Source organism: Zalophus californianus, chromosome 5 (genome assembly GCF_009762305.2).
Source record: "Zalophus californianus isolate mZalCal1 chromosome 5, mZalCal1.pri.v2, whole genome shotgun sequence".
Taxonomy (NCBI): Eukaryota; Metazoa; Chordata; class Mammalia; order Carnivora; family Otariidae; genus Zalophus; species Zalophus californianus.
Genome location: NC_045599.1, coordinates 153,842,480 through 153,867,824, shown reverse-complemented (window position 1 = coordinate 153,867,824; position 25,345 = coordinate 153,842,480). Strand labels below are relative to the sequence as shown.

Sequence of the window (25,345 nt, the reverse complement as noted above, 5' to 3'; positions counted from 1 at the left end):
GAGTGGCAGCCCCTGGCTCTGCAGAGGCCGTGCCCAGAGCAGGGTCTCCAAGCCGCCCAACCCCATCTGCCCGTCTGCAGTACAGGCTTGTGATCAGGAGGCAGCAGCACCTAAAGCTGCCGGCACATCTGTGGGGCCCTCGAGCCGGAGACCACTCCCTTCGGGTGGGTCTGGGGCTCCACGGCTCATACAGTCTCAGCGGGTCCTGCAAACATGCGCCACGTCCATGTCACAGAGGCATGGCTGCGAACTCCGGCTGGGGGGCCAAGGAGAAACGGGGGCTCAGCAAGGCAACTCCAGCACCAGAACCCAGGGCCACACCCTGCCCAGAACCTCACCTTCGGAGCCCTGGGCGGGGCAGAACACACCCCCATGCCACGGTGGGAAATAAGAGACGGCGCCACCTGACCTCCCGGCAGCTGGGGCGCTGGGGGCAGGTCTGCAGCCTGACTGGGGGCTTCACCCTCGCAGGGGGCTCACTCCTCTGCCGTCGCTGGCTTGCTTGTGCAACACTGGGAGACCTCTGACGTCCGCGAGGGGCCCTGCACACCCGGCAGGCAGTGGCCTCGTGGCCCGGGGCACGTCGCACTGCCCACTGCCTCAGGTCCACACTCTCTCCCAGGACTGACTCCACCCCAGGACGTAACAGAGCCCCTAATTTTGTTTTCTAAAAAAGGAACACAGCAGAACTTGTGCAGGGTGAGTAAAGTCGGACGTCACTGCAGGGGGAGACCTGGGCCAGACGCAGAGGAGAGGGGAGGTGAGCATCACGAACAGACGCTGTCGACCTCTCCTGACAAAGGTTTTCACTAAAAGGTCACTCAGAAGTGGATACTTACAGCGCTACGAACAATTATACACAATCACTCTGTGTATTTTATTGAGATTTCTGTTTTGCAAATGTAAACAGGCATCCAGTAAACACATCCGGGACAGAAAGGTCTACGGACACAGCACGTGGCCGTTACCAGGAGGCAGTGTGGTCTTCCAGCAGAAGGCAGGCCTCGCCCAGCACAGGAACAAGGAGCACGGAGCCTGTCCCGGGCCAGGAGGGTGCAGCCCCCCATGACCTCCCTCGGAGATGCAGGGGCGTGGGGGGCAGGCAGGGCAGAGAACAGGCAGGAACCCTGCCCATGGGTACGTCTGCTTCCCAAGAGGCTCTCAGGAAGGGTGCTGGGGCAGAAAGGTGTGTCCAGGCCGGCTGCACGGATGGGCTTTACAGACAGCGCAAAGCTCAGACACACGCCGGCTCGACCCCATCGGCCACACACCGTTCTGTGTGATCTCCACTATTCAGGATTCACAGGGCTGTGCACAGACACACTGGATCTGTGCACGGCCGACATGATATCACCACCTCCCCGGGGCTGTTTCCCGCTCGCCAAAGGGGACAAAAGGAAAGTCTTTGTCTCAAGACAAAAACTCTGTACATGCAAATAAAAAAATTAAAAAAAAAAAAAATGGAAGACTACAAGGCTAGCTCTTCGTAGAAGCTGCAGGCTCTGGAGACTGAAGGAATTCGTACGGGTCATGGGTCACCTCCGGCTGCTCCCCGACACTGAGGCGAGGACTTCCTGCAAGTGTGGGAAAGATGCGGCGTTCACAGGACGGGTCTGCACACGCTGTGCTTCAGCCCCGGCTGGAAACACGTCCTGTGACTCGTTCTCCCAGGGCCTGGGCCACCCCCTCACGTCCCCGGGCTGGGACTCAAACGTCTATAGCTGATAAGCGCCCCCTGACTGCCCAAGGTCAGGAGGTGCTCTGCAGAGTCACTGCTGGGATCAGGGACTGGAATAGCAGCATGGGGAGCTCACTGAGCAGATCTGAGAGGCCAGGGAGCAGTATCTGGTTCCCTTCCTGGACGGGCCGAAATCCTGGTGGGGTCCATGCACCTACCCACCCTGTCACTCATTAAAGAGAGAAAGCCCCAGGCCAAGGAAGGTCACCTGCTCTCCCCAAATCAGGGTCCTGGAAGAACAAAGTACTTCTCAATACCCTGTTTTAGGACTAAAAACGGGAACAGCAGGAAGAAACAAACATCCCCAGAGGTGAATTCAACACGCCTGTCAGCGTCTGGGGCCTCGTTCTGCCCAGTCCAAGGGCCTCGGGATGTGGCTCCTGACACTGAGAAGACCAGCACCTTACAGACAAGACCCACAATGCCGAACACTGAGTAAATTCCACTCACACACTTCACCCCGTGCAGCTGCCTGACGAGGGAGAGGTTATTCGGAACCCCAGGGGGCAGGGGGCATCCTGGAGAGGGAGCAGGGCCCTTGGACTCCTTGGAGGCTGGACATGCGGCCTGCGTTAGCTCCGACGTGCCAGGATTGCCGGCCCTCCTGCCCTTTACCCAGATGCCGCCCAGCACCTGCACAGTAACACAGATGCTGGGGACCGGGGCCACCTTACCCAGGTGGTGCTGGTCCCTGTCGGAGGGGGAGGTGTTGGACAGAGAGCTGAGGTTGGAGGACGGCCGGGAGCCCCCGCGCTCTGCCTGTGCCTCGTGCAGATCCTGCAGGAGCTTCGCTGTCTCATCCAAGTTCAAGTGGCTGTCGTCAGCATCCAGCTCCTTCTTCACTTTCCCTGTGCAAACAGGACGGACGGACATCAGGCATCCGGCTGCCTAGGCCAGCGCAGCATGCCGGCACGGTCTCTCCCTCACTTCTATGCACACTCAGGATGAGAGGCGAGGCAGGGCTGCCGAGTGGACAAGAACCCAGGTGCCATGTCAAATCTGAGCCGTTTCACACACACGGTTGCTGCCCCCTGCCCCCACCGCACACACAAGTAAGCAGCAGGACAGCGTGTGCTACAGAGGCCTGCAGACGCCATGACAGGACACAGGCCAGAGCCAGCGGGTGCCCTAGGCAGTGGGCAGGCTGAGAGCTGCTGAAGATGGGCTGCCTGGAGAGCCCCCACGTCTGGCCCGACAGGGACCTGTGTGTGCACGAGAGGACACAGCCCCACCGGGGAGCTCACACATGTCTGCAAGAATCCGTGGCCCAAGTCTGCAGAAGGGTGTGGCCCCATGGTAGGACTATGTCCCGCCTACACTAAATGTGGCTTGGGGCCACCCTAAGAACATCTCAAAGCAAAACATGGACAGGGTCCAATGGCTGCAAGTCGCTGATGGCCTGTCAGACAAGACCCAGCACAGCTCCGGGGCGTGTGACCCAACACAGCACCTGACCGTGGAGCCGGAGTCTGGCCTGTGATGAACTGCTACCGGAGGGTAGAGGGCAGGGAAACGGCCCCACCAAACTCGAGAGGAAGGGCATGAACGAGATGGGTGTGACATCAGGGACCGGGCACTGGCTCCTCAAAAGGCAGAGGAAAACAGTGGCGAGGGCAGAAGGGGAGACGCTGGAAAAACCGATGGAGCCCCTGGACAGGGAGAGAGGGGTGTCCGCAGCGACCCGCACCCCACCCTGGGAAGGGCCATGGCAGGCCAGCCACAGTGGAAGGGATGGCCACACACGAAGCAGAGGAGACTCCGTGACAAATGGCAGAACCGGGGCCCAGCCGACTGCTGCAATTATGGCCCAACTTCCCAGAGTGGATGAACCCTACAAAGCCCCGGGGCCAACAAGATGAACCAAACCTGGGAAGATCAATCTCAACAAAAGCACATCAAAGCAAGTCATAACCCAACTACCAAAACCCAGTAAAAAGGAGAAAGTCTTAAACACAAAAAGTAGCTGGCAGAGTGTTAATTCCGCAGTCTCAGACCGCCGGCCCACAAGGCAGAGCTGGGCCCTGGCTGGTGAGCGTGGATCTCGAAGGGTCCCCACCATTGCAGTGACAGAGGGGCTCCCTGCACCTCAACTGTCCATGCAATCGATGTGGTTTCCACCGAACACCTGCTTTGCTTCCAGGAGCCTGGGATCTGCGGACATGCCAAGCAGAGAGGGCTCTGGAAGTGCCACCTGGCCCCCCCACAGAATCATCCCATGCACCTTGTCCCTCTGTGGATCCTGGTTTGTCCCTCTGCTCTAACAAACCAGAGCCGTGAATCCCAGGAGTCCTAGGGAACCAGCAAACCTGGCAGTAGGCGGGGGACCCTCAAACAATTGGGAAAATAACCAGTAGCAAGACGTTAGACCTGACCTAGATAGGGTTACTGCACTAACTACAGTCTAAAAACGCTCTAACCAAAGGCAGAGACTGCTGAGCTGGATAACAAAGCAAGACCTGGCCTCACACACTCTGCAGGTCTGATGACACCCACTTCTGACGTAGGCAGGGTTTCTCATCCTCGGCAGCAGTGACCCCTGGGGCTGGGTCGTTCTTGGGGGGCTGCTCCCTGTGCTTTAGAATGTTTAGCAGCATATCTGGCTTCTGCCCCTCCATGTCAGAAGCGCCACACCCCAAGTGTGACAGCCAAAGATGTCTCCAGACACTGCCACACGCAATGGCGGGGGGGGGGGGGGGCGGTTACTGCTCTCAGGTGAGAAGCCCCACAGTAAAGCTCGGGTGTGTCCAAAGTAAAGGAGAGGAGAAGGAGCACCATGAGAACCACTGGTCATCAGGGAGGCGGGTGACCAAGGAGACTCCGAAACCCCGAGTGCCGTGCAGAGCACAGAGGACGTCTCGCGTGCTGGGGGCCGCGTGGATGCACGTGCACACACAAACGCACGAACAGCAAACCGAAGCAGGCAGCCCAGCCCTGCATGAACCACCAGGCTGAGGGACCCTGGCGATCCTTCACATGGAGCCTGACATCCGAAAGGAGACTGGGGCAACCCCGCTTTGGGGCCATCTGGGAGGGGGTCCTGAGGACGGCGGCCAGACTCCTGGAAGCAAGGACAGGCCTCAGTGCCCCAGCCCTGCGCCCCTGGGGACTGCCCAGCAGACTAATGCAGCACCAGGGACAAGAGCACAGGGTCCACTGCTTCCAGCAGAGCCTGATGGTGTGAGTGAGCCCAGCACAACCTACCCAGAGAGCCGAGCATGGAGATGTCCAGAGAGGCGTCAGAGTAGGACTTCATCGACATGAAGTCCAGGACGGAGCTGCCGTCGCCCAGTGAGTCCCCAGCCTGCAGGAGACAGGGAGAGACCAAGCAGAAAAGGAGAGATGTCACTGGGTGGGCAGTTAACACCAGCTACTGAACTCACGGGAGCGACAGGGGCATCAGTGCCCTGCAGCCACAGGTGGGACAGGCCCGCTCTCCCCGGGAAGCAGGTGAGACCACACTGTGTCCAGTCCACGCTGCAACCCACGACCACTGGGGTGAGCTCAGGAGTGGGTGCCACTGAGGGCATGTGGGACAGGTCCCTGCAACAGGCAGACACACGGGATCTGAAGGGCTACTTCTCAGGGACCACACTTAACAGCATGGCAGACTCCAAGCCAGCATGTTCTCTTTCCTTCTGCGGCTGCCCCAGGACCCCCTGCCCCTCTCCTGTGTCAAGCCCCTGCTCTGCATCGTTATGGAAACAACGCTGTGCGGCCCGAGACCTACTCCCCGCCACCCACAAACCGTCCATGCCCGTTTGTTGCTCAAAGATACTAAGATAATAGCTAACGTATGGCTATTTTTAAAATAATCACAGAGGGGTCATCTCTGGTATTTTAAGGGAGATCTACCACCTAAGACCCCAAGGCCCTCAAATTCTGCCAAGTCACACTCTCACCTTGGTGCTGGATCCTAAGTCACTGATGGGAAGTTACTGTCCAGTAACAGTGCCCTCCTGACACATGCCCTGGAGGGACAGTTTCTTCACCAAATAGTTAAACAAGAGTCCACATTATGGCAGATGCAGAGAGTCTGTGGGCCTGGCTTGCGCAGGGGCATTTCACATGCCCCCACCCCACCCTCTGCCCTCCCCAGAGCTTGAAGGCTCATGCAGGGTCCCCACCAGCCTGGACAGCACGGACAGGGGTCCACCTCCACCCAGCGACTCACAGCGACCTGGAGGAGGAAGCTGAAGCTCCTGCTACTCAGCAAGGGGGCACCAGGCCTGTGAGCCCTCTCCCGTCAGCTGTCTTCTCTGGGTGTGAGCCTCTCCCATCAGACAGTCTTCTCTGGGTGTGAGCCCTCTCCCATCAGACTGTCTGGGCCTGGGTGTGAGCCTCTCCCATCAGTCTTCTCTGGGTGTGAGCCTCTCCCATCAGACTGTCTGGGCCTGGGTGTGAGCCCTCTCCCACTGGGCTGTCTCATCTGGGTGTGAACCCCATTCTGTTGGACTGTCTCGTTGGGGTGATCCAAGAATTTGCTTGTTTCGACTTTCATAAAAGTCACTTCTGTCTACACTCTGATAAATAACTTCTCTCAAGACGAATTGTTACAGTGATGACTTTGGGCCATCAACACACCAGGCAGAGCTCACATTTACAGCGCACGGCAGCAGCCAGACACCAGTGGTGAGTGCTGCCATAGTCTTACAACCACCCCAGCATTACCACCTTGCTCTGCAACCAGAGACTGAGGCTTGGCACTGTTTGTCATCCTGCCCAGGGCCCAGCACAAGGCCCTTGTTCCTTACATGGCTGGGACAATCATCCCACAGCTATGGCTTTCAAGGTTTCACAGGTTTATCTGATGACCCTAAAACATGAGGCAAGGTGGAGCCTGTAAGAACAATTTGTAAAAAGCTGGCTTGCTCACAATTTCTTTCCCTAGAAACCACACAGAGCCCCGTCCCCCACACACCCCAAGAAGCATCCCGGGGGCGAGAGTGCCCTGTGGCTCCCCTACAGGAAACTCCTCTGGTGCCCACCTTCCCATCAGCCGGTTCTGCGTACTTGTTAAATACGGAGATCTACGCTCCAAGGTAGCATTGAAAAGAACACTGTCGTTAGAGTCTGTGCCTTTGAGTGTGTGTTAAAATTTAAGTCTAAAGAAAAACACGACTGCTGTATTTGCAGCAATGTCTGGGAGCCCCAAGTGGTGCTGGCAGCACACTGCCACAGATGCCATGGGGGGGTGCAAGCACCGACGGAACGAAGCGAGATGAGGAGAGGCCGGCGCCTCCTCGCCAATGCCAGGCCGCACACCGCCTGCCAACGGGAAAGACACACAATAGCTGCTTGCTACCACAGGCTTGAGGAGGACGGTGGGGAACCGGGGCTTGGTGCCCCTGGAACTGCAGAAGGCCCCTTCTGAAAGCTCCCTGGGCTGCCCTGGGCTGTCTGCGTGCAGGCGCTGGCGGCAGGACCGAGGGAGCGCTGGGCTGCCAGCTCAAGACAGCCGACAGCACAGACACCACGTGGGACTTGTGCTCCATGCGTAACCAAGAGACCCTGAGCAGAGCCCTGCCTGCATCTCAAATCTGGCCACACCAAGGCACACCCTTCAGGGGAGACACCCATGCCACCCTCCCCATTCTGTCACTCGATGAGCCCCACCTGATGGGCACCTGACGTGCCTCCGGAGCGGGCCTTCCGTCCACCGAGGCCAGGTAACACCTGTGACCCAGGCCCCCACAAGCCTACCCAGAGGCCTGGTGCCTCTGCTCCAACACAGAGGCTGTGTTCAAAGCTTGTTGTCAACATGCACGCTCCAAGTTACTCCCAAGGGACAAGAAAAATGGGGAAACTGAGGCCAGACCACGATGAAGTTTCCTCATATGCAGTCTACTTTGGGTGCTGGGGATGCCCTGAGGACATGGATCTGTCAAGCTGGCCTCACTCACAAGTATGCAGTGCACATGCACCTGGCTGACAGCACACAGTACCTCCTGGGAGGGCCGGAAGAACCCATCGCACCAGAAACCAAGCTTGCTCCTCGCTCCACAGGCCCCAGCAGGCCCTCCCCTCCCGGGCACCTGTGAAGACAGAGCCCCCGGCGTGGCCACTGCTCTGCAGCTGCTGTGTGTGGGCTGGAGGGGAAGTGCCGTGGCTTTCCATCCCTCGCCCCAGTCATTAAAAATCACGGCGGAGGAGACTACCACTTAATCAGTTTCTCAATAGAACACCACACGCACCTCTTCTCAGCCACCCAGTATCAGAGGCTAAACATGACCGTTCCCCACAGGAACGCTAATAATTGGGTTTTTACTTACATGACCGTACAACTCACCTTCACTTCGTCTGGAGGCTTCACTGGAACATTTCTCCTCTGCAAATCAAAACAGGTGAGAAGCCAGTTTTTCCGAAAGTTTTATATAGAACATTTCATTGACATCATGTACACAAGTATGAATTAAAAACAGCTTATTCACTATTGCTGGGGTTGTCCCCATGACGTTCACACCATATTGTGAGTCAGAGTTGGGCCTTGCCTGCTTCCATGGAGATGGCAGAGACTGAGCGAGGCAGCCAACTCGACCCATGGAGGGCCCAACTCTCGTAGCCCCAGCCCAGATCCCCAGTGGGCCAAGCGCCCTGGGAGCACCCTGGGCAGGATAGAGAGGAAGTGGGAGAGCACCCAAACTGTTCTTGCAGCGCTGGACAGCTTAAAACACAAAGTAAAAGTCCAACATTGTACCCTGTGTCTCAGGGGTAACACGGGGGAAAAATACCAGGCCTGGTGGTTTAACCTACTGGATGAAGAAGCACCAGGGCCCTCAGATGGCCTGGGCTACGGGGCCACTACCCTTCTCCTCAGGCTGCACAATACCTACAAGAGGCTTACACTTAACCACTACTGTGTGACCACAACCTGAGTGGGACCCAAAGTCACCTGGGACCACTACCACGTGACCACATTCTGTAGGGACCCCCAGGTACGTGTGGCCACGTGTGGAGATCACAGCCTAAACCTAACTGTTCTACAATCTGGCAGGAGCATCACCTTCAAAATACCCTCGATGTGTGCATGTACCTAAAAACAATCATTCCGCTTACAAACTTCTGCACCTGAGATCTTTTGTTTGTGATAATGTTTTGGAAATTCCCTCGTGCGCAATTTTTATAAACTTGAGTAGAAAAATAAATATCGCCACTACTTTAATGTCCTGCTATAAGCACCACACAACGTAAAGTCACAGCTCAGACGCTGTGCCCAGGGGCACCCCCAGGAGTAAACTTTCAGACCACAGTACAGAAAACAGCATCTGGAGCACTGTGGCCAAGCACACCTTGAAAAGTGAGAGTTCACTGGCTGGCGGCTGGTGGGGCAAAGTCTGAAGAGGAAAACACAGCTCCCAGCAGGAGCTCCACAAATCCGGGAGGAACACACCCAGCTGACACTAAACTGTGCACAAACAGATGGGACACTGCGGGGCCAGGCATGTATGGGGACACACATCTGTACTCCACCCGGCCAGAGCTAAGTCCTCACTGAAACTTGGCGACCACAGGAGACCCCAGAAGAGCCATTCCTTAGTATCAGGGCCAAACTCACCCAACATAAAGGCCTCCTAAACCCGCCCTAAGAAAGCTTAAAAACAAACACCAAGAAACCAGGTGACTCACAAGGACTCTGCCTAAAGGAACATCAATGTTCTTTAAAGGAACACGGTAAACCAGACCAGCCTTGCCCAGCAGTAATATAACGTAGGCATACACCAAACTTTAATTTTCTAGTAGCCAACGAAAATTAATGTTAACGTGCAACTGCACTAATGTATTTTACTTAACCTAATGTACTGAAAACATTTAACGTACGATCCAAATAAACCAATGAAAAATTTTTACGTTTCATTTTTTGTACTAGTCTCTAAAATTCTGGTTTGTAGCTCACATTTCATCATATCTAAATTCAGACGAGCCACAGTAAAATCTCCACCAGCCACCTGTGGCCACTGGCTGCGGTATCAGCACAGTCTGCACAAGAGACTCAACAATGTGACACCCAGGATCCAATCAAACAAAAAAGCAGCAAATTGTGGCCTATAAACAGAGGAAAACCTGCCGAGAGGCAAATCCAGAAGTGACAGAGATGACAGAATTAGCGAATAAGGACTTTAAAAGCAGCTGTACTAAATATTATAAATAGGTCCAAAGATTTAAAGGAAAGCATGAATATAACGTGAAAGAAAGGCAGATGAACACAGCACGTGAAGTGAAGTTCAGTGAATGGGATTAACAGCAGATGTAGACGCGGCTCTAAACCAGATCACTCCACTGGAGCCACGGCAACAGAAACCAAATGCGAAGATGGAAAAAAGACTAAAAAGGAACAGAGCATTAACAGCATGCAGAACAGGTCCAGATATCCAACACCTGTGTCAAAGTCCTAGAAAAATGATAGAAGTGGGGTGTGGGCAGAAATGGTATTTGAAGAAATAATGGACAAAAATCTTCCAAATTTGATGAAAACTATAAACTGATATGTCCAAGAAGCTCGACAACTGGTACGCGAAATAAACATGAAGAACACCAAGACACAACGAGCCACTGAAAACCAGTTACAAGGGTTCAAATTTAAAAGCATCTAGAGGGCGCCTGGGTGGCTCAGTTGGTTAAGCGACTGCCTTCGGCTCAGGTCATGATCCTGGAGTCCTGGGATCGAGTCCCACATCGGGCTCCCTGCTCAGTAGGGAGTCTGCTTCTCCCTCTGACCCTGCCCCCCCTCATGTGCTCTCTCTCCCTCTCTCAAATAAATAAAATCTTTAAAATAAATAAATAAATAAATAAAAGCATCTAGAGCAGGGGCGCCTGGGTGGCTCAGTCGTTGAGCGTCCACCTTCAGCTCGGGTCATGGTCCCAGGGTCCTGGGATCGAGCCCTGCATGGGGCTCCCTGCTCAGCGGGAAGTGTGCCTCTCCCTCTCCCATTCCCCCTGCTTGTGTTCCCTCTTTCGCTGTGTCTCTCTGTCAAATAAATAAATAAAATCTTAAAAAAATAAAAAATAAAATAAAAATTAAAAAATAAAAGCATCTAGAGCAGCATTCAGTAACCTTTCTCCAAAGGACCAAAGAGCAAATCCTTCAGACTTTGTGGGCCATGTGAGGTCTGTAGCACACTTTTTTTTTTTTTACAGCCTTTAAGAAAGGTAAAAGAACATTCGCAGCTCATGGGCCCACATTTGCCAATCCTTGATGTGACCAGACGAGAGGTGACAGGTGGAAAACACAGATGAAGATGACCACAAACACTTCGGAAACAATGCAGTCAGGCATCTTTTAAAGTAGACAGGAAAACAACAGTCTGTAATTCCAGACCCAGGAAAGATGAATTTCAAAAATAAAGGTAAAATAAAAATGTTTTTCAGACAAAAAAAAAAGGCTGAGCAAATTCACTGTCAGCAAGTCTATACCACAAGAAATATTAAAGAAGGTTCTTCAGGATGAAGGAAAATAACAGTAGATGAAAGAAATTCCGGTATATAAAAAGTTATAAAGAGGGGCGCCTGGGCCTCTCAGTCAGTTGCGCGGCTGCCTTCGGCTCAGGTCATGACCCCGGGGTCCTGGATCGAGCCCCGCGTCCGGCTCCCTGTGCTGCGGGGAGCCTGCTTCTCCCTCTCCCTCCGCTGCCGCTCTGCCTACTTGTGCTCTCTGTCAAATAAATAAAATCTTTAAAAAAAAAAAAAGTTATAAAGAGTGCCAGAAATGGTGGATATGTGGTCAATAGAGACAACTATTTTTAAGTTCCTCTGAAAGAGTATTAACCATTTACAGAAAAAAAAAAAAGGAAAATAAAAAAAGAGTAAGGGAAGAACAGCCAGCAAGAACGGCGTCGGTCTGGACAGGCTCCTCCAGTGGCCGGAGCCCAGGGCGGGGGTGCCCAGCAAGGGCCCGCACGGCGCACCCACCTGCCTCAGCTGGAAGAGCAGTCGTGAGTGGTCCCCGCCGGTGATCTGGTCCAGGAGGTCATCCACCATCTTCCTGCTGTAGCTCCCAGCATCCTTCACAAACTCCTGCAGGCTGGAAGGGCCGCGAGAGCACATGACCAGACCGCAGCCCCGGCTCCGGCCGTCCAGATTGCTCCCACCAATGCCGGAGGTCCTGATCTCAGGAGCCCGCCCTGTCAGCCCACCTCCTCAGACGTTCCCCCGTGAGAGGGTCTTACTGGGCGCACCAACCTCCCAGATATAGTTTTAGGGAGGGAATCAGGAGTCCTCACCAGATCTTCAAAGTGGTCCGTGACCCAAAAAGATTAAAAACATCTCAAGAGAAAATTATTTTTAAAAAAAGTGAACGACAGTCTATATGTATTCAGTTGACCCTCGAACAACACGGGATTAGGGGCACTGAACCCCGCAGCTGAAAATCTGCATATTAACTTCTGACTCTCCCAAAACTTAACCAACAGTCTACTGTTGACCAGAAGCCTTTCTGATGACAGAAAACACTGATCAATACAGATTTTGTAAATTATATGTATTATGCACCATATTCTCACAATAAAGCAAGCTAAAAAATACACGTTACAAGGAAAATGAACAGAGAGAAAATACGTTTACAACACTGTACTACATTTAATGAAAAGAAAAAAAGCCGCAGGTAAATGGTCTTGCACAATTGAAAGCCGTGTTGCTCAAGGGTCAACCAGATATCTTACACTAACTTCTGTAAAAGAAGGATAATTTTATCTTTTTTTTTTTTTTTATTGGATTTAAAAACATAAGTAGATTGAAAAGGATGCTCCACAATGGGGAGGGGAGAGATCAACACGGAAGCACGTCTCTCTGCATATGCCCTAGAGGGTCATTTTGATTTTTGGATAACAGGAATGCTAAATAAATAAATAGATAAATAAAACCAAAATATTTAAAAAGGAGGCAGAGATCAAAAGCCTAAGTCCTAGCATCAAAGCCTGGGCAGAGGCTGAGAAGGGCTTCCAGATGTCAGACCTTCAGAGTGAGGAGGGCTGGTCTGGAAGTGAAACCGTGACAACACACAAGTCTGCACCAGGAGCATTTTAGGAGAAACCACCAAACTGAGGTGTGAAGGGGCAGGGAGCAGTCGCAACACTCAAGGTGTGGTCTGGAAGTGCCTCAGAACAGAGCACGTGGGGAGGTGGCGTGGGGACGCAGGGAGGAGCGCTGTCTGCCTGCCTCCACATGCTGCCCACGAGCCTGGGATCCTCGCTGTCCGGCACCCAGAGTCCATATGTGCTTCAGGAGCGGGCGCCGGACAAGGCCACCCGAACTGGAGGTGGCTGCTGACCCTGGAGGGCTGTGACACCGCAGAGCACCGCAGGGCAGTGGGGTCAAGGAGAGGATCGCCACTTGTGACACTGTCCTCGCCCACAACAAATTCCCTCCTTGGTTTTCCACTTATCTACTTTTTGGTCTCACAAAAACCTGGTTACAGACTCACTTACTGTAATGAGGACTAACTGATTTCTCATTGTTCATTTTTAAAATATACCCTGTATTCGGTTTCAAATTAAACAAAGATCTAATGTAGAAAAAAAAAAAAACATTTCTTAGAGGTTGGCAAAATTTCACTTTCCTCCTGGAAAATTACTAAACTTCTGTAAGAGTAACCCACTTCTACTTGGCACACAAAGCAAAAAAATACACACAAAAACAGTTCTACAAAAACACAGTATTGCATCTATGGTTTTAAGACCACATCTTAATCACTGTCAGGGACTCGACTGTGGCCCATAATTCTTACGCTGAAGCTTTAACCCCAGTATCTCAGAATGTGGACTGTATTTGGGGACAGGGCCTTTAAGACGTGATTAAGTTAGGACGAAGTCTTCAAGGTGGGCCCTAATCCATTATGATTGGTGTCTGTAAAGGAAGTGGAGGTCAGGACAGAGACGCACACAGGACGCTCACGTGAGGACTCAGGGAGACCACGGCGTCTACAAACCAAGGAGGCCTCAGGAGAAACCAGCCCTGTCTGCGCCTGGATCTCAGACCAACAGCCTCCAGGACCACCAGAAGATAAATGCCTACTATTTAAGCCATCCGGCCTGCGGTGCTCTGTTTTGGTGGCCCAAGCAGACTACTATAGCCACGAAGCCACATTTCAATACAGTCACGAAACAAACTCAACATGCACAGCACGGGTTACGCATACACACATTCCTTTCCCAACTACAACCTGGATCATCACCTGCTCGCACTACCAGCTGAGTTACCAGAGCTTCGACATCAACCTGTGGCACACTTGCGGTTGACGGGAAGTAACGTGGAAATTTCTGCTGTGCGGACCCACTGCTGCCGGCCGTCGCCCCCACACACGCACAGGCAGGCCGCCCACTGCGGGCCGGGGAGATGTTCCCGCCGCAGAGCGGGCAAGAAGCCGGTCCGCGTTTCCGCGCGCGCCTAGGCCAACCCTGCTCACCTCAGCGCGCACTGCACACCCGTCTCGTCTCCGTAGGCAGAATACAGCAGCTCCGTTTCGTCCGATTTCAAGTCGCCAAATACGGAATTGTTGTGCATTGACAGCGCGGTGGTGGCGCTGGAGAGAAACGTCACTGAGAGCACGAGAGGGGAGCACAAGGGCATGAGATGCGTGCCGGCGTTCTGCAGGCGGGGCACCCCCACCAGGCCCCCCCACGAGCCCCCACTGTCACGCGCTTTCTTCTGCATGCAAATGCCGCCCCTCAGCACACCCCAAGAGTAGCAGCGTTCGGGGCCTAGCCAGCAGAAATGCCTCAGCACCTCGTTCTACGTCTGAGCCGTGACCGCAGAGAAGTGTGTGTGTTCTGCAGGGGCCAGAGCGCCAGCATATCCCATCCCACCCCAGACGGCACTGGGGACAGAGCCTGCAGGGAGGGCAGGCGCCTGCCAAGGGCAGGTCAAGGGACTCAGCTGGTCCGTGCCCTGAAGGAGGCATCGCTGCACCTCCATGCGGAGTCAGGGCTCGAGAGGAACGGTGCGGGGGAGCCCTGTAGGCCTCTCCCCACTTGATGCCAGTAGGACCACAGTGTGAACAGAAAATGTCCCCTGGGAACAAAACTGCTGCTCGCCCGGACACACCCCAAAACCAGCAAGCCGGCCGCAAATGCCTGTCAGACAGAAGCACAGGTGCAGCCCGCACAGCAGTCAGCCCCCTCCCCTCCCCCACTGCGCCCACCCCTGCCCGCCATCATTCTCTAGACACCTTCGTGCACCCTCCCCGGCATCAGCACGGAGCTCAGACCCACCCACTGGTAAGAGCAGACAGCAGGAGCTTGCCCGCTCACTTTTGCTCCCCTCACTTCAAATGACCTGAACGTCACTGCTATTTCAGAGCCAGCGTGTGACTACGGTACTAAAAACAGGTAAGCCAGGAAGATCTTGGCGGGGGGACTCAGGGTCCACACCTCTGCTGTGACCCCCTGCCCCTACCTGCCGCCTCACTCACCTTTGCCCCTTCTTTCGTCTTTGAAGCCCAGTGTGGTGAAGCCCGGGAGCAGCTTGCTGGAGAGCGAGCTCAGGTCCACGGGGTGGGTCTCCTCCTCTGTAAAGGGACCAGGCTGTGAGCAGGTGGCTTGGGGAGCTCCCAGCCCCCACAATGCCTCACCTGGACACCTAGGGAGGCTCAGGGGCTCTCTACAAAGACCAGCTAAGATCAGCTTTACAGAAGCCACTCTACAATTCTCAAACCTTCACTCTCTCTTTCTAAGCTAGGAGTTATCACTCATTTCAGCCAGAGTAGAGAAGTCAGCCACGGTCCACAGGGGGTACATGTCAGAGAACACTAAGTCCCTATCTAGGTCCACATTAAAGAACACTGCCAAGAGCCCCAGGCGGCGGGAGTGGCCCCACACCCAGGTGGGCGAGAACAATGGAGAGTATTTTATTTCCCTTTCCATGCGAGAGAATAGAATGTATTACAAGTGCAAGTGAGCTTTGCTTTTCCTCAAAGGCAAGTCTTCGAGGCACTTTTCAAAGAGATGGAGAAGTACATAAATGCTTCTTAGAACCCACAGAAAAGACTGCACAGGTGCACAAATCCAGCATCTGTGTCTCCACCAAGATCTTCCTTAACACAACGATCAAATGGGGTATTTCTTCTAAAGCTCACGTCTAGGCCTCTTTCGAGCATGGTGAGTGGGAGACTGAGCACTCTGGTTTCTCACAGGGAGCCCTAATTGAGTAAATCCTTTGTGACAGTACCAGAAGTCAGGCCATGTGGGTTTCTAGAACCACAGCTCTGGGGGAGTGCAGCTCCAGTCCTGCTGCCTGTGCTGGGGACTGTCGGGCAGAAGTGCTCTGACCAGGACCTCCGCCCCACAGGACGACTGCCCTCTGTCCATTTATCACGCACGGGTCCTGTCAAGGGGGACATATACAGGAGCACGAAACCAGACGGGGACTCATCTCTATGCTTTCCTACTGGTGCCACGCTCTGCAGGGGAAATGCCGATCTCAAACAGGTTACGAAGTTTTAAAATCCTTGCCAGTGCAGAGACTAACAAAGCAGTGTGTGGGCCTCAGAGAAGCCCAGCCCTGCAAGGGGCCACACGCACCATCGGCGTCTGGCTCGGCCGTGTTGACCACGCTGTAGAGCAGGCTGCCGTCCCCGTTCTTCTTCAGATATCCCATCTGCAAGAAAGCACAACTGAATGCCCGTCCCCTGACTAGCATCCTGTGGTTGCAGTTTCTACGGACATGCCAACAAAATAGAGGCCTTCCGGTATGACCTAACTGGGATGAATCCCAGAAAGCCAGGAGATTCTTGGTTTCCCTGTGGGAAAGGCTACAGAGGCCCCTCTCATACCTTTCCGAACTTAATTTCAGACCTGTGTGCACTGGAAGAACTCAGATTCCTTGTGACCCTTCTAAAAGAGCTTTTGAAACAGGAGGCTTTACCCAGAAACAACCATTTTACAGGACATCAGAACCTGAGCCAGATGAGCTAGAACAAGACTCTGGTCACCAAGGGCCATGTCTGTGGACGGCCTAGAGGCTCCATCTCTAAACCACAAGGGGCTCACTTCCACTTAAAGACCAACCACCAAACAAAACCACTCCTCTTCAGGCCACCAGAAAGGTCCAGGAAGAGGGACACCTGCATGTCGGTGTGGGGAACGGGAGGAGGGTGGCCTTCAGGCCTGGAGCCTGTGGAGCCTGAGTGCAGGGCGGGGAGGGGAGGGGAAGCGAAGACAGGGGATCCATTGCCACTGACCGAGTAACTGCAGTCAGGTTTCTCGCTGTGGAATTCAAACACCCGAAAGACAGGGTTGAGTGAAGACGGAGACGAGCGAAGCAGGCATGGTGCCAGGAGCAATGGGGGTTTGGGTGTGGACACACTCTTCGAGTACACGCAGGTCAGCACTGGGTCTTTCTGAGCCCCACCCAAGGAGGGCGCCACCCAGGGCCCGGGCTCCCTGGAGACCCCAGGGCCGGAGCACTACAGGTGTGCAGACCAGTGGGTCCAGCAGCACAACACCACGAGCTACACAGGAAACTTCAAACTTTTCACCAGGAAGGTTTAAAGATGTACAAAGACGTTGACCTTAATATCTCACATAACCCAGCATACCTAAAACACCATCATTCAAAATTATTTACGTACCACCCCACACGCATCTTAAAGCCTTCATGTGGAAAAAAGGATGGACAGTTCTAAAGGTTTTTTTATACAGAGTACATGCTGACATAAGACCGGATATACCAGGTCAAGTAAAAAGCACCAGGATTAATTTCACCTCTGTTCTCGTTACCAGACTTAAAACTGTACACAGGACCCTCGCGGTTTCTACTGGACATGCTGGTCTATTCTTATGGCAAGGTGCTCAAAGGATGGTGGGGCCTCTTCCTGAGGATGAGCAGCTGCTGGGGCGGCTCCCACGGGCCATGCCTGGGTCACATGGAACCCCCGGGGCACTGCAGACGGGTACAGAGACGCAAGCACACCGGGACAAGGTTCCAGCTGCAGTGCAGAAGCCTGGTGGGGCCCAGCCTCCAGCAACAGTGATCAACATCCCACCAAAGGGTGAGCCCGTCCACGGGCGTCCACACACTACAACTACACACCACTTCCATGAGGGTCCTGCCTTCAAGGTGCCCCTGGAAGCCCCCTCCCACCCAGGAGATGAGGCCGGTGACAGGAGCCAACATGACCCTGCGGTGACCAATGCATCAACTAGGTGCCGCCCTGCCCAGCCCTCCTGACGCTACCTTGCCCCCTGGGAGGAGCCGGCTGATCCTGTCCCGAGCCTCGTCAGCTGCGTGCTCCACCAAGGCCAGGACATGCTCCTCCGCCGTGCTGTCCGTCAGGCTGCAAGCATTTCCTTCTGGCTCAAACATGCAGCTATGAAGCGGGAACAGCGCACAAGTCACCAGGAGGCCAGGGCACATGCCCCTCCTACCTCCCCCAGGGCCAGCCCCTAACACGCCTCGAGGTCACCAGGGGCTGGTAGCAGGAAGCACACCTTAACCCTGTCCTTTTAGCTGTAACCACAGCAACACAAAACACATCCACCAAGAGTGGGGGCAACCCAAACGGCCACCAGACGTTCCTCACCTGTGAGTCATCTAAGAGCTGCCCAAAGGGAACCTTACCACCTGCCAGGAAGCTCACAAACCCAGTGTCATTCAAGGCACCATTAGAAAAAGGGCAGAACTCCATGGCGGGCTGAAGCACCCGCAACAAATATGAGCTATGAACACAAGGCCGTGAGGCCCCAGGGGCATCCCAAGCCTCCAGCAGGTGGCCACAAGCCCCATGTGAAGGAGTTCCTTCCTTAAACAGTCAAGAGTCACTGGGTGCAGCACTCAAGGGAGGTGGCCTCCCCTGTGAAAGGGTCTAGAAACAAATAGGTAGATCCCTTCTAAGGAGCTGTGGGAGCAAACCCTGCCTGGGGACCCCAAGCCTACAAAAAGGCCCTTGCTCTGGTTCAGGGTGTACGGCTGCAGGAGCTGGGGGCTCAGGGAGTACGATGAGAAAGAAGCCCCCACTCCCATGCATGCAGCCTGCCCAACACAGCACAGTTATGTCCCCTGAGCAGGGGACAGCCAAGCCAGGCCATCAGCATGCGTTCTGCATGGGAGGGAACCTCTTGGGAGTGAAGGGCCAACAATTATTCACAAACGACACGCATGTGGGAACAGCGGTGGCCAGATGGGCTCCGGTGACACACCCAGGACGGAGCCCGTGTGTGGTGGCAGGGGCTGTCCCGCCTTTGGCACCTTATGTCCATCAGCGTGACAGTGACTCTCCTGCAGGACAAGTCCTGGCTGGTCCAGGTTGCTTGCCGGCCACCTGGGAACACCTAAGGCTAGAGCGTGGACCCAAGCCCCTGGGGACTGTGCTCCCCCCACCTTGCACAAGCAGCCCGTCTGTGAGCTCCTCCAAGGCCGTGGGCACCAGCAGGGGCTGCCCCCTCACCCGCCTTCCCGAGGTGCGTGTCCCACGCAATAGGCAAATGCACTTCTCTTTACCTGATGACTTCTCTACTCGGCCTTTTGGATTTCTTGGCAGTTTCTACTTGTACAGGTACCACTTCAGGAACAGGTTCCTCGACAGCTGTATCTTCATTGCCCAGAAGAGCTGCCTGCTGAGAAAAATCCATGTCCTGCATAAACGACATGCTGCGCTTCAAAGCTAACAGCCGCTCCTAGAATCAAAAAGGACAGAGCAGCAGGGCTTTACCTCTGCCTCACAGCCAGGGTGCCATGACGATGGGTGGGATGGGGATGTGGCCACAGCCTCACCTGGCCTAACAGCTGATCCCCACGGCGCTACCGTGGGAGGTGGTGGTGGGAGTCAGCACCAACGGTGCAGCCAACTGGCCGGGAGCACCCGGGGCTGGCCGAGGGGACAGGCCAGAGGGCACAGGGGCTGCACCTCACCTATAGGCTGATCAGGCACAAGGCACTGGTCCTAGATGCATGACACATGCAACCTGGCTCATGGGACAGATCTGGGAAGCCACGCCGGACGGCCAAGATGTCCCATCTGGATTCAGTGGGCAGCCACGTAAAACAACAAATCACAGGCTGGCTGCAATCCAGTGAGACAAGACACCCAAGCTCAGATCAACAGATCCAGAACTTTCCACCAACCCTAAGGAGACATTACAGCTGGATCATGAGCAGGAGCAGAGAGAGAGAGAGAGAGAGAGAGAGAGAGAGAGAGAGAGAGAGAGAGAGAGAGAGAGCGCGCGCGCCAGCCTGGAGGGGAGGGTGGCCTGGGACGTCTACCCTAGAGCAGAGGGATCCACACCGCGGCCAGTGACGGATGGATGGAAGCATGTCATTCACTGGGGTGAGGTTCTGTTTAGGCATAAAAACACAGAGGAGAATTCTCATTTCTGTGGCTCCTCGCTGCCAAAGGGCTTCTTACTTTGCTCATCATCTTAAAGCCTGCGTGAAGGATCTTCTTGGCTAACTTGTAGTACACAGTGTCTGGTCTGTTGTAGGTCATGGCATTATCACACATCAGCTTAAAATCTGCCTGAAAAGGGAAAAAAAAATAGTACCATCCAATCTGAAACACCACCAAGACAACAGCATAAACTGGATTCCTATCAAGAGGCTAAAAGTGAGTGGGAAACAACTAGATTAGGCTCTTCAGTTTAACATACAGTTTTCAGACCTTCAGAAAAATGTTCCTAATTGTTCACTCACTGGTCTTTCCCTGCACACAGTGAGAAGCTTGCCAAGCCCCAAACTTCCTCCTGAGTGTGACACACGCATGTTGTAAGAACACGGCAGCCCTCTCTTCCGTCTCCAGTTCTCCCGCTTTGGGAGAAACTCAGACATAAACAGGAACAAGAACCGACAGCCACGTTCTTTTCATTAGAGCCAAGGGATGAGCGGAGACCAGGGCACATTTGTGTCCTCTATCTCTGGGATTTTTCCACAGAATTCAGAATTTTGTCTATGGGTAATTACAAGTATCAGAGCAAACACTTCCACTAACACAAGGAAACTCTTACTGAACAACTTATATTAAAAATAAACTATTAGAAACCTCAGTATTTTGTCACCCTAAACAAATTGCATATGGCACACACCTGTCACAGGTGAGTCAGCCATCAGGATGCACAAGGACAGCTAAAGCCAGCCAGGGAACACAGTGCAAACTATCCCAGCCCTTCCCGAGCTCCAGCATGGCCCCACGCCAAGGTCCCCGGGGCTGGGCCTGAGGCCGTGAAGCCCCCATCCTTCGGTGGCCCCAAGGTACCAGTCTTGAGAACGTAGGAAAAGGGGGATGCTGCTCACATCCAGGACAGTCACTGGGCAGCAGACCAAACTGGGACCCAAGTTAGGAAAGTGAAGGACTTGCAGGCTGCCACTAGCCATCTGCCCTGGGGCAGTGCCCGACCCTCCGGAGGAAACACCCACTCTCTGCAATACCCTTTCGCGTGGCACTGCTTCCGCAGCTCGGCAAACCTTGTCACATCACCGGGAAATGAAAGTAAAAAAGCCAAGCCTTCCAAATTTAACCAAAACTAAGAAAGAAAGCCCTTTCATAAATGACATGATTGCCAAAGCTGTCAAGCACTCATTTTGATCCCCCCTGGGTTTCAAAGCCGAGATATAATTTCCACCTCATAGGTAGTAGCAAGAAACGGATTTAAGAGCTATGTACTCAGGTGTTATTAAGAATTTATTATTCAAAAAAATTAAATTCCCAGTTACTATAAAACTAAAAATTAGGAAAACTGCATTTCTAGATATACCCACTCTGGAGCCAGACCAAATCGACACACTCCTGCATGACCCAATGTGTTCCTATGGCTTGCAACATATGGTCGGGCTTCCAGACAAAAATGCAGAGGACATTTCGGCCAACCCATTCCCCCCAATGCTGTGTTTGGGTGACCTCAAACCAAACACTCAAATGCCCATGGAAATCTGCAACCGGGAACAAGCTAAAGTGGACAAAGTGTTCACTGGACATAAACACACAGAGCCTCATAGCAGGGATTTCAGGAACTGAAACCAGGTTACCTTAAATTCTGTGACAGACTTGTATTCATTGGCTACAATCTTGTCTTTCATTGTGCCAAAATCCATGGGATGTTTTATTATCATTGAGTATCCAGGAGCAATTGCATCCGTGACGGGAAAAGCAAAAAATCCATGAGGATCTTTTCTGAAAACAAAAACATCTTTATTTAAACTGGGAAAACCATAAATCTAGGTTTTCAAGTGATACAAAACCCCTCATGATAAATACGTAATACAACTCACCAAGTTTTAAGTTACTATCTTAAAAATAAAACCTATGCTCTTTAGAACTGCAGTAGATGTTCTGATGACTAAAAATTCCCAAACTGCCGTCCCGGTTCCAGCCATGACATCTGCATCACGGCAGCCTTGACCGACCTGCAAGGACTTGGCAGACGCAGCTCTCCCTGCACACTGCTCCCGCACACGGCTGACCACCCCCCACCAGACTAGGCGAGGGTCTGCTCCACAGGTGGTAGAGCTGGGAGAAGAACACCTCACAAGGGAAGACACCCCAAATGTTTCCAAGCTCAAGCTCTTAAATCTGTTTACCTCTGGAGCTGGCGGAGAAAGTGCTCTAACAGTTGCTGAATAGGCGTGCTCTCGTTCTCAGCTGACGAGTCAAAAAATAAAAAAATAAAGATGAGTCGAGAGATTCTGGTATTTGGAGAGCTCCAACTCCACAGTGTGTATTAGCCATTTCATGTTTCAGTGTTTTAGGTTCCAATCAGAACCGGGTACCAGAATAAACCAGACTACGCCTGGCCCCCAAGCAGCTCAGCTGGGTGGGAAAGGACTTCCATCACAGCGTCAGCCCCCAAAACCCCTCAGAGTGCCAACACCCTTAGCACAACAACAGGGAGCTGTCACTCATCAGTCTATGGCCGTCCAGGTCACTACCGGGCCCGGTACATCCCAGACACACTACAAAGAAGAGGACAGAGGCTTTGGACACAGAGCTGGAGCTTCACCAATTATCATTTTGGGAGTCCTAAACCTCTGGTCATGCCCGTTCCTCACCTGTGAAAAAGGCACTCAAATACACACTGCGCCAGGGCTCTCATGAGAGCTGCCGTTAACTGCGTCTCCGGGCCCACCGTGTGAAAACGTGGATTTTTGCCAGCGTTGCTTCTGTTCTCTCAGCTGTGAGAATGCGTGGGATCTATCCTCGTGCCACCACCCACCGAGGGCCACACCCAGCACCCAGACCCCGGTTTCTGAATGCCATGCTGCGCAGAGGAACCAGGGCTCCTTGGGGTGATGGCTGGTTCCAGGGTTGAAGCACAACAGAAGTGCAGACCTCCAGTGGGTCCTCAACAGAGACAGTGACCAGGGCAGGTGTGAGGAGCAGCTCTTCAGGCACACGGTGAGGGAAGCACTGCACATGTGACCTCGAGTGAGCAGCGGTTCAGACTAAGCTCATGGTGACCAGAGACTGTCCAAACTCCGCAGACTTCACGCCTGACCTTCTCTGTGCCCCACCGTGCCTAGCGGCCCCGAGTCTACCATGACACTAACCTGCACAGGGGACGGGGACTGCAGGAACGCAGCACCCCCACAATGCCTGCAATACAACACCCCCTCCTCCCTCCCAAATTGTAGGCAGTCAAACCCAAAGTCCAGAAAAGAAACGCCTGAGACAAGACTGCGTCTCTCAGTGCCTCCTGACTACGTGAAAGCCTGTGGGAAGTGACCGCACACAGATCAGAGACTCCCAAGCATTTCCAAGCCTCTCCTTTGGTGAGGCTGGCACCGAAACCCCCCGTGGTTTCTGAGAGCCTCAGTGACTGACCCGAGTACTAGTTTCCTCCCATCCACGATGAGCTCAGGAGTTTCAAGAGGAGGAGAACACAGGAAAAGTCGCTGGCCAAGCCCTGCTCTAGAAGCTCAGAGGGGACAGTAAGACCTCAGGCCCAGCTACGTTTCGTGTTGGGAAAGCAGCATTCCCTCCCTCCCGTGCTCCTCCCAGGGAGCTGGTGGGCACGCCAGCGCCAGCCACGAGGTCACAGAGATGAGCCATGAAGCTCCAGGAAAGCCTCCACAGCGCTCCACTCGCCTGGCTGCGTCCGGCACGCGCGCACGGGCCTATCAGGGGGTGGCTCCACATCCACCTTCTTCCCAGGATCAAAGTCATCGGCCTCTCCCTCCGTGTCGCCATGCTCTTTTTCCCGTTTCCGCTTCTTCTCTTCCTGTGAGGCAGAGTCAGGGCAGCGAGAGCAAGGCAAGCAGTTTTAAACAGATCTCCTGTAACTGAGGGGAAACACGAAGCTGAGAGAGAAAAGCCCCCTCCAGAAGCACTTCTCGCTTCAGATTCCCACCTTAGACGACCACCCCGCAGCTTGGGTCAGAAACGATGCACAAAGAGCCGGAAACACAGTGAAGGGCCTTCCTGATTTGTGTTTTGCTACAAACGGAACAGCCCTTTCCTGAGGCCCCGCAGCACTTTCGGGCGGCCCTCCGGAGGGCTTGGGGCCACCACATGCCAACTGCGACCGTGCTTTACCTTTCTTTTCCTTCTTTCTTCGTCATCGAGGTGCTTCTCCTTCTCCGATTTCTTTTTCTTCTTCTTCTTTTTCTCTTTGTGTCGCTCGCGCTCGTGGTCTGACCTGTCATCATAGTAACTGGAGTCGTGCCCAGACCCTGAGAGCTCAGTCACTTCACTTCCTCCAACCTTGAGGACCAGCTTCAGGGGCTTCTCCAAGGGCTTGTCTGTGTAATCTGTGGACAGAGACAGCAGGCTTCACCGGGTGCTGGCGATGCGTGGCGCGGCCGGCCCAATGTGCGGGTGTGACCAGGAGATCGCCGAGGCCCCAGGAGGTGGCGGGACCGGCCAGGCTAAGGCGGCAGGCAGGGCGACGGCAGAACCAGCAAGGGAAGTCGGCGAGGCGGGCCCCGGGGCCGCCGGCTGTTCTCCCCCCTTCGGCCGCACCACCCTCAGGGGGGCCTGGAGCAAAGCAGGGGGCCTCACCGTCGGGGTGCAGGAACGGAGCAGGGACGGCACCCGGGAGCCTGACGCCCCATGCCCAAGCTCCTGGCCCGTGCTCACCCCCCCCCGCCCTGCGGGAGGCACCGCGGTGGGCTCACAGCTGCCGCCGGAACCCGCAGGCAGGAGGCGAGGCAGACAGGCGCCGGGCTCTCGCCGACCGGGGCCGACAGAGGTGCTTCGCTCCTCCCTCACGGACGCGGGGGGCGAGCCAGGCGCCTGGGCAGCCTGCACTCCCGCCTGGAGCCCCGCCTGGGGCTCCCGGAACCCTGGGGCCTGGGACCCCGCCCGCGAGCCTCCCGGGGGCCTCCCGGGACCCCCGCCCGCCGCGAACGCCCGCCCGCCCGGCGTCACAAAGCGCGCCCGCCGCCTCACCCTCGTAGGACGAGCGCCACTCGGTCTTGTGCTTCTTGTGCTTCTTGCCCATGGCGGCGCGGGGCCGGGGCGCGGGGCCGAGGGCAGCAGCGGGCCGGGCCGGAGCGTGGCCGCCGCCGCCGCCGCCGCCGCCGCCGCCGCCGCCGCCGCGGCCCTGGCTGGCCGCCCGCCTCGCCCCGCGGAGATCGCCGGGCCGCGCCGGAAGCAGGCGCCGCGGCCGGAAGTCGGCCCGCCCCGCCCCGCCGGCGCCCAGCGCTTCCGGGTCAGGGGGCGGCGCGCCGCGCGCGGCACTTTCAAGCGCGGGCGGG

The 25,345-nt window shown here is 54.7% G+C and overlaps 1 protein-coding gene across 3 annotated transcripts; it reads right to left on the bottom strand.

Annotated features, from left to right (window-relative positions):
* Positions 1 to 853: 853 nt before the first annotated feature.
* On the bottom strand, positions 854 to 25,191 carry BRD9 (bromodomain containing 9). Of its 3 annotated transcripts, none has more exons than XM_027606171.2 (16): positions 25,038 to 25,191; positions 24,183 to 24,397; positions 23,736 to 23,868; positions 22,232 to 22,292; positions 21,680 to 21,824; positions 20,067 to 20,177; positions 19,163 to 19,338; positions 17,900 to 18,032; positions 16,246 to 16,321; positions 15,138 to 15,233; positions 14,133 to 14,265; positions 11,642 to 11,753; positions 8,025 to 8,063; positions 4,940 to 5,039; positions 2,413 to 2,586; positions 854 to 1,574 (listed from the first exon to the last, which is right to left on the bottom strand). In XM_027606171.2, exons 1-16 carry the CDS (start codon positions 25,087 to 25,089, stop codon positions 1,477 to 1,479), a joined length of 1,854 nt encoding a protein of 617 aa, XP_027461972.1. In that variant the 5' UTR covers positions 25,090 to 25,191; the 3' UTR covers positions 854 to 1,476. The 3 variants fall into 3 exon arrangements, with proteins under 3 accessions (XP_027461972.1, XP_027461974.1, XP_027461973.1); XM_027606173.2 differs by having other exon boundaries at positions 19,163 to 19,275; XM_027606172.2 differs by having other exon boundaries at positions 19,163 to 19,278; positions 25,038 to 25,190.
* Positions 25,192 to 25,345: the final 154 nt, after the last annotated feature.

Bases quoted from the DNA above. Each gene is read 5' to 3' on its own strand.
- BRD9 (XM_027606171.2), bottom strand. From the start codon at position 25,089: ATGGGCAAGAAGCACAAGAAGCACAAGACCGAGTGGCGCTCGTCCTAC. The intron at 19,339-20,066 runs GTAAGAAGCCCT...TTTTGATTCTAG, and splicing joins GCTTTAAGATGATGAGCAAA to GAGCGGCTGTTAGCTTTGAA. The intron at 1,575-2,412 runs GTAAGGTGGCCC...CCACACTTGCAG, and splicing joins CAGGGACCAGCACCACCTGG to GAAGTCCTCGCCTCAGTGTC.